Source organism: Coregonus lavaretus (genome assembly GCF_964263955.1).
Source record: "Coregonus lavaretus genome assembly, contig: HAP1_SCAFFOLD_205, whole genome shotgun sequence".
NCBI lineage: Eukaryota > Metazoa > Chordata > Actinopteri > Salmoniformes > Salmonidae > Coregonus > Coregonus lavaretus.
Window position 1 is genome coordinate 429,399 of NW_028164026.1, and position 9,202 is coordinate 438,600.

The following is a 9,202-nucleotide window of genomic DNA, read 5'->3' on the forward strand; positions in this document are numbered from 1 at the left end:
TTAGTTGAATTAATAACTACAGATAAGGATTTTAATAAAAGGCATTTCTAATTATGTTCCACTTGATGAAGGTGGAAGGACCAATCACCATCCCTAATAGTTAAAATAATACTGGGGCTGGCCCTGTACCAATACCGTTTTCCAATATGCATAGATATTCTAACATTAAATGTATATTGAGATATCATAAAAATGCTAAAGTTACATATAGAATAGGTCTATCTTAAATATCTACAATAGGATATAACATACTTCAACTAAAATCTTAACATCTTCTAGGTAAATATCAATCCATTTGATGACCAATGAGGAAATGGCTCTGAATAAATCCTTGGTTATGGCTGCTTAATACTATTGCACACTTTGTATCGGCTTAACTCTGTCTTGACTCTTGACAGCTAGCAACTGTGTTTGTGTTTACAGTGGTAATGACGCCACTGCCAGGTAAAGATGTTGTGTTCAGTCTGTATAGTAAATATGTTTTGGTGTCTGAGTAGCCATGGTTTCTGTGCGTTATGATTATGTGGGCGAGGTGTTGCCCAGTCAAGCCAGTTGTGGCCTTATTGTAGTTGGTGCTGTATGGCTTAATGGACAGGACGGATCTAGAGGCGTGACGAGACACTGATCCTGTAGGGGCGGGGCTTCATGGTGAGCCCAAAGTCGGAACTGAGATCCAGCTCCTGTCCCAGAACGTTCTCGATACGCAGCCGGTGGAGCAGTGTGGTCAGGAAAACAAACATCTCCAACCGGGCGAACCCATCACCCAGACAACGCCTTTTCCCCATCCCGAAGATCATGACCTTCTCTGTCAGGTCTTTGTTGAGCAGTCCCTCTTTACCCAGGAAGCGCTCGGGGCGGAACACGTCTGGGTCATCCCACAGATCTCTACAAATGAGGAAAATGACAGCTAACCATTGACGACCACAACAGGGTTGTGTTCATTAGAGCACACAAAGGAAAACATTTCGTAACTTGGAAACGAAAATGAGCAGAGTCCAGATGGTCAGTCCCTCACTTCTGGTTGGTGCCTAGTGAACATGACCAAGACTCAAACACATTCAAACAGATTGGGAGAGAGCTGACATGTCCAAATGGTCATGTCACCTCCTCAGTGTTGGGGAGTAGGGAACTACGTGTAGTTCAACTAGTAATTAAACTACATTTTGCAGTAGCTTGGTGGTAGTTGAACTAAATTCTAATCTTGGTAGTGTTTTCAGCAGTTAATAACTTGTTTGCCATGTAGCAGTGTAGCTAACTACTAGAACTACACACTACTTATTTTGTAAACAGAAAGGAAAATATGGGTGAAGTAGGCAATAATTTCCTTTCTTTTTCAGCATCAGACCTGTCAAATTCTCACTTGAAATATTGTTTTTGTGTTTAGTAGGCTAAATTATACATTCTGTTAACATCTCAAATCAAATCAAATCTGACTCCAGAGTGATTTGTTCTAGCAATTTGTATTCTATGACATTTCAGATTTAGATATGATAATCTTTCACTAAGTAGTTTGAATGTAGTGAACTACTTTTTTAAAGTAACTTTAGTTAAGTAAACTATATATTTCTTAGCGGTAGCTTTAGTTTAGCTTAACTTCTTCCATTGTGAAGTAATTGGTAACTTGGCCAGCTATATTTTCAGAGTAACTTCCCCAACACTGCACCTCCTCAAAGGACTAACATAAATTAAGATGTGTGCTTTAAAACACATCCAGATAACACTCACATGTCATGATTAACCTGATACTGATTGATGAAGACACAGGTGTCCTTTGGAATGAAGTATCCATTAAGTGTGATGTTTTGTGTGGTGCTTAAGGGAAGAAAAGCATGGAAAAAAGAGACTATGTAAATATCAACATTCCCAGAGATAACGCTTTGACCTGAACATACTAGCAGACAGGCACCATGCAGAAATAAACATTACAAATTGTTACTGTGACTGTTATCAGAGCCTCACCAGTGTGGTATGGTGAAGGGGACATAGGATGCGTGACGAAACACCTCGTATAAGAAGGCCTCAGTAAAACGCATTTTGGGCTTGTCCTCAAACCGAGGTAGTCTGGCTGGGCCAATGTGGTCGTCTGAACCAGACAAAGGCAAAAACATACAGTCACATACAAAATACCTCGGGTGAAGACAGTGACAACTAAATAATGTACCTAAAAGTGAAAATACAGAGAAAAGGAGCAGAGACATTACAGAGGCAATCAGAAAAAGTAAGACCAAAGAAGAAAGAAAGACGGTTGGCTTATTGCCATCTATTCTTAAATTTCCATTCTCAAATAAGGGGATGATTTGTGTGGCGTGATTCTCATACGGTGCAATACCCCTGCGTGTGATCCCCTTTGTTCCTGTCAGAGTAGACTGTCCAAGTATCCAAAATCTCTCTCTCTCTCTTCTCTCGCTCTCTCTGTGAATGAATTGTGCCTACTGAACAGACTGCACCAGTTTTTTCAGCCCACTTCAAAAATAGCTCAGGCGTTGGCGAATTAGTGACCTTTTGCGTGTTACCATGGCGAGCAATGGTCTCTAGCCATTGAGGATGGGTACGGGGACGGGGACGGGGGAGGGGGGTGACGACAACGACCCGTCTCTCAAAGATTAGATCATTGTGTGAAACTACACAGACGGCCCATCAAACTGTCAAACTGGCTGGTACTGTAGGAGACTGCTCATTAGGATGTGCTGTTTGACAACACAGGAAATACTTTCATTCATAAAACAGCTGAACTCCCACATATTTTTATAAAACAAAGTGATTATTCTTAGCAGGTAAAGCAGAAACACAAGCAGGCGTACAACGAGACGAGGTATAAGGAGACAAGAAGTCCATTTAGTGCTATAAGGGCATACTGTACAGTATTACAGTTTTCTATAGGAAAAGTACTGTTCAGTCATACAGGAGGAATAATTCATATACAGAGGATGTACAGTACCAATCTCCTGGTGTATTTTGACCTGGCTGTCAGGAAACTTGATGAGGTATAAGAGGCTCCACTGTAAACCAGCTATGATGGTATCGAATCCTGTAATGTAAAATAAATAAATATGTAACGTCAGTTACAATCGTCGTTGCTCTAGAGTTGGTCTGTTCAAACGTGTTGTTCAACCCATCATTGCTGGGAATGGTGATCCTCCAGAAGGAAATCTAGTCTCAGCAAACATACTACAGCCACAGCCCTGAAATCGCCATAGCACCAAGGTCTGTTTATAAACTTCTTGTAAATAATTAACGTACTGTGTAATAGCCTAGTGTTTATATGCTATTTATAAGCAGAGCTTCAAATCAGGTATTGCCTAACTTCTCTGTTCCATCTCTCTCACCTGCTCCAAAGATGTCGATGACAGTGTGTATGATCTGGGAGTTGGACAGCACTGCCGTGTCGTCATCCTCCTGCCGCTCCTCACAGAGCGCAATCAGAGCATCTGTGATGTCACGTATACAGTCCTGGAAACATACACATCATCACAGCTTTACTTAACACTTTACTTTACACTCTACTTAATACCGGCAGCTGTATTTGTATTTGTATTTATTAGGGATCCACATTAGCTGCTGCCAACAGACAGCTCGGTGCATTCAGCTTGTCAACACTTCTTACAAAAACAAGTAGTGATGAAGTCAATCTCTCCTCCACTTTGAGCCATGAGAGATTGACATGCAAATTTTTTGTCCATTAAAATAACATCAAATTGGTCAGAAATACAGTGTAGACATTGTTAATGTTGTAAATGGCTATTGTACCTGGAAACGGCTGATTTTTTATGGAATATCTACATAGGCGTGCAGAGGCCCATTATCAGCAACCATCAGTCCTGTGTTCCAATGGCACATTGTGTTTGCTAATCCAAGTTTATCATTTTAAAAGGCTAATTGATCATTAGAAAACCCTTTTGCAATTATGTTAGCACAGCATCAGCAATTGTGGGTTCGATTACAGGCTCAAAATGGCCAGAAACGAAGAATCTTCTTCTGAAACTGGTCAGTCTATTCTTGTTCTGAGAAATGAAGGCTATTCCACGCGTGAAATTGCCAAGAAACTGAAGATCTCGTACAATGCTGTGTACTACTCCCTTCACAGAACAGCGTAAACTGGCTCTAACCAGAATAGAAAGAGGAGTGGGAGGCCCTGGTGCACAACTGAGCAAGAGGACAAATACATTAGAGTGTCTAGTTTGAGAAACAGACGCCTCACAGGTCCTCAACTGGCAGCTTCATTAAATAGTACCCGCAAAACACCAGTCTCAACATCAACAGTGAAGAGGCGACTACGGGATGCTGACCAGACTGGCCAATAAAAATAAAATATTAAGAAAGGCAGTCTGAGATATGGCTTTTTCTTTGCAACTCGACTGGAGAGTACTCCAGGTGCGACAAAACTAGGGCCTGTAGGACCTGCCTTGTTGATAGTGTTGTTAAGAAGGCAGAGCAGCGCTTTATTATGGACAGACTTCTCCCCATCTTAGCTACTGTTGCATTAATATGTTTTGACCATGACAGTTTAATGCTGTAATGCTTTATAATCAATCAATCAATCAATCAATTTTATTTTATATAGCCCTTCTTACATCAGCTAATATCTCGAAGTGCTGTACAGAAACCCAGCCTAAAACCCCAAACAGCTAGTAATGCAGGTGTAGAAGCACGGTGGCTAGGAAAAACTCCCTAGAAAGGCGAAAACCTAGGAAGAAACCTAGAGAGGAACCAGGCTATGAGGGGTGGCCAGTCCTCTTCTGGCTGTGCCGGGTGAAGATTATAACAGAACCATGCCAAGATGTTCAAAAATGTTCATAAGTGACAAGCATGGTCAAATAATAATCAGGAATAAATCTCAGTTGGCTTTTCATAGCCGATCATTAAGAGTTGAAAACAGCAGGTCTGGGACAGGTAGGGGTTCCATAACCGCAGGCAGAACAGTTGAAACTGGAATAGCAGCAAGGCCAGGCGGACTGGGGACAGCAAGGAGTCACCACGGCCGGTAGTCCCGACGTATGGTCCTAGGGCTCAGGTCTCTCAGTTGGCTTTTCATAGCCGATCATTAAGAGTTGAAAACAGCAGGTCTGGGACAGGTAGGGGTTTCGTAACCGCAGGCAGAACAGTTGAAACTGGAATAGCAGCAAGGCCAGGCGGACTGGGGACAGCAAGGTGTCATCATGCCCGGTAGTCCTGACGTATGGTCCTAGGGCTCAGGTTCTCAGAGAGAAAGAGAGAACGAGAGAATTAGAGAGAGCATACTTAAATTCACACAGGACACTGGATAAGACAGGAGAAGTACTCCAGGTATAACCAACTAACCCCAGCCCCCCGACACATAAACTACTGCAGCATAAATACTGGAGGCTGAGACAGGAGCGGTCCGGAGACACTGTGGCCCCATCCGAAGAAACCCCCGGACAGGGCCAAACAGGAAGGATATAACCCCACCCACTCTGCCAAAGCACAGCCCCCGCACCACTAGAGGGATATCCTCAACCACCAACTTACAATCCTGAGACAAGGCCGAGTATAGCCCACAGAGGTCTCCACCACAGCACAAACCAAGGGGGGGCACCAACCCAGACAGGAAGATCACGTCAGTAACTCAACCCACTCAAGTGACGCACCCCTCCCAGGGACGGCATGAAAGAGCACCAGCAAGCCAGTGACTCAGCCCCTGCAACAGGGTTAGAGGCAGAGAACCCCAGTGGAGAGGGGAACCGGCCTGGCAGAGACAGCAAGGGCTGTTCGTTGCTCCAGAGCCTTTCCGTTCACCTTCACACTCCTGGGCCAGACTACACTCAATCATATGACCTACTGAAGAGATAAGTCTTCAGTAAAGACTTAAAGGTTGAGACCGAGTCTGCGTCTCTCACATGGGTAGGCAGACTGTTCCATAAAAATTGAGATCTATAGGAGAAAGCCCTGCCTCCCGCTGTTTGCTTAGAAATTCTAGGGACAATTAGGAGGCCTGCGTCTTGTGACCGTAGCGTACGTATTGGTATGTACGGCAGGACCAACTCGGAAAGATAGGTAGGAGCAAGCCCATGTAACGCTTTATAGGTTAACAGTAAAACCTTGAAATCAGCCCTTGCCTTAACAGGAAGCCAGTGTAGGGAAGCTAGCACTGGAGTAATATGATCAAATTTCTTGGTTCTAGTCAGGATTCTAGCAGCCGTATTTAGCACTAACTGAAGTTTATTTAGTGCTTTATCCGGGTAGCCGGAAAATAGAGCATTGCAGTAGTCTAACCTAGAAGTAACAAATGCATGGATTAATTTTTCTGCATCATTTTTGGACAGAAAATTTCTGATTTTTGCAATGTTACGTAGATGGAAAAAAGCTGTCCTTGAAACAGTCTTGATATGTTCGTCAAAAGAGAGATCAGGGTCAAGAGTAACGCCGAGGTCCTTCACAGTTTTATTTGAGACGACTTTACAACCATCAAGATGAATTGTCAGATTTAACAGAAGATCTCTTTGTTTCTTGGGACCTAGAACAAGCATCTCTGTTTTGTCCGAGTTTAAAAGTAAAAAGTTTTCAGCCATCCACTTCCTTATGTCTGAAACACAGGCTTCTAGCAAGGGCAATTTTGGGGCTTCACCATGTTTCATTGAAATGTACAGCTGTGTGTCATCCGCATAGCAGTGAAAGTTAACATTATGTTTTCGAATAACATCCCCAAGAGGTAAAATATATAGTGAAAACAATATTTATAACTTATTATAAGGATGTATGAGCCTTTATAATGTCTAATAATAAGGCTTGTATGTTATGTCTCTCTAAGTAAGCCCATACATGTGCAGGGGGAGTCCTAACCTAGCCACTCCAGGTTATATCTGTGTCATATTCCATATACTGATTTCTAATTAAATGTAATCCTTTCAAATTCACAAAAACCTAATACACGACCCGCCAATCAAATGTACCATCAAATTGTGAGAGTGAGACTGACAGGAAATGGTAGCATCTTCTAGAAAACATGTGAGCACGTTTCTTCCACCAGATTGATAATTCCTCATTAAAGAGTGCGTGCGAGCGTTTTAGCCCCTGCGCAACAACAAAGGTTCACTTTAGCCTCACACGATATATATAAGCCTGGTCGGGCCTGTCCTCCTACCTAGAGTATAGGTCTCTTATATTGTAGCTCAACTATTTCAATATTTCCTGTTCAATGTATTCCCTACTGTCATATACAACCTGTCATATGCAACCTAAAATCACAAGCAAAAACATGCTTTCCAAAAAGGAACCTTCGTTTTTACCCAATCTACCTCTGCTCACACTATCTCTCCCTCCCTCTATCCTATCTCATCCTTTCTTTTTCCCCTGCGTTATTCCTTCTCATTCTATCTGTCTATCCCTCCAGCACTGAAACAAATCCCTCTATGGCTGGATGGTTTTCTTTGCCTCTGAACCAGAATCTGATTGCACAGATCATATCTAATCTAACAGTTTGCTTATCTACCATATTCAGCCTAAATGTCACATGAAAGTAGAGGTTTCTCTCCAAGTTGATGTCTGCAAAAACTATTACCGTCAACTTTCTGTTTCAGTGTATACACAGTATAGATTATACGCCTCTAGGCCATAGTTTTAATAGCACATCTATCAACATATCCTACCCCTGCATCAAGCTGTAACAGTAGAACAGTTGAATATCCGTTGGATATCTTAACAAACATCAACATTGCAATATCATCATACTGTCTGCTTTCAGGGTCTGTTCATTAAGTACCAAACAGAAGAAAACCGACTGAAACAGCGAGGGACTAAATTGACAAATTTTTGTTTTCCATTGAAAAACGTTATAAAACTTTTTCTTTGGCATGCTCTAATTTGCATGACCCAGGTGTGGCTCAAACCTTGTCAAAGGTCTCCAGGTGCTCCTCGATGTTGTGTTCCATGAAGCTGTTCATTCTCCTGATGTGCTGGACCATCTTCTGCAGGGACGGGCTTGGCAGGTAGCGGAACACAGGGAAGAAGTCGGCCATGTTGCCTGCAGCGAAGATCCGCAACACCTCATTGTTGATGTGCACAATAGTGAGGAACTCCTTGTCATTGTAGTCATACCTCTTTCCGAAACACAGAGCACACACCACATTGGCCACCGACGAAACCAGCGGGACCACAGGGTCCAGACCTAGCCCCTCGCTCCCCTTTGAGCTCTCCCAAATGGCCTCCACCATCCCAGCTGCCTCGGTGCACACATGCTCCTCTAGCAGACAGGTGGTGTCGGAACCCCGCGGCTCTGCCTGCGAGAAGGAGCGCAGGGCTTTCTTGCACAGCTTCTTGTGGAGCACCCAGGCGGGGCCATACTTCTCACTGAAGGTCATGCTTGTGCCATTGGCCACGGCAGAGAAGGTGAAGAGGTCAGGGCGTCCGGCGAAAGCCTCGCCCTGCCGAACCAGCGCCTGCCTAATGGTGGCGTAGCCGCTCAGCACCACCACCACAAGGGATCCCATACGCATCTGGAAGACGTCTCCATACTGCAGCCGGAGACGCGTCAGTGACAGGTGGATCTGGTCGCCCATCTGGAACAGGTTACCCACCAGGGGCCAAGGGGTCGGCCCCGGGGGCAGGTTGCCTTTGTGGCGTCCCGTGCCCTCTCGCATGTGGCTCCTGAGAGCCACTAGGAGCAGGGTGAGGGTACAGAGTGCCACGGTGACTCCGGAGAGGGACATACAGAGGCCATCCTTGGGGAATATCCCAAATGTCATATTGCAGTCTGAGAGCTGGCCAGTCAGGACAGAAGCACTCAGACACAAACTAGAATCTGGAAGAGAGAGTGATTGGTAAACAAAGAGATACCATGAGCTGGTTCAAGTGTGAAATAGTGTAGAATAGCTCAAACGAATGAAAAACAAATACTTTCATAAACATGAAATAAAATAAAATAAAAAATAACAATTATAGATGACATTAATCATAATCTGTTCATAATAGTCCAATATGAGAAAACTGAACTGTTTAGGTTTTTCTTTCACAGAAGTAAGAATCTATGCTTTTATGGCAATAAGAAAATAATGTGGTATCTCCCAATGAACTACCAACATGTAGCCTACTTTTGTTTAACAAGCAGTCAATGTATACATTTGTTGAAAACGAAAAGACAAGGATATGTTACTCACCAGACGCCAGCAGTGAAAGTTATCTTAAATTGGAGACTCGTCTAATAAGTGCAGTTTGACCTACCACAAGGCAAATCACCGGGGGACGCAAT

At 43.5% G+C, this 9,202-nt stretch overlaps 1 protein-coding gene across 1 annotated transcript; it reads right to left on the minus strand.

Annotated features, from left to right (window-relative positions):
• Window positions 1-602: 602 nt before the first annotated feature.
• On the minus strand, window positions 603-8,690 carry LOC311117557 (cytochrome P450 1A1-like; the record flags this gene model as incomplete). The annotated part of the gene is made up of 6 exons (XM_084192483.1): window positions 7,845-8,690; window positions 3,327-3,450; window positions 2,939-3,028; window positions 1,960-2,083; window positions 1,726-1,812; window positions 603-885 (listed from the first exon to the last, which is right to left on the minus strand). Exons 1-6 carry the CDS (start codon window positions 8,661-8,663, stop codon window positions 603-605), a joined length of 1,527 nt encoding a protein of 508 aa, XP_084048609.1. The 5' UTR covers window positions 8,664-8,690.
• Window positions 8,691-9,202: the final 512 nt, after the last annotated feature.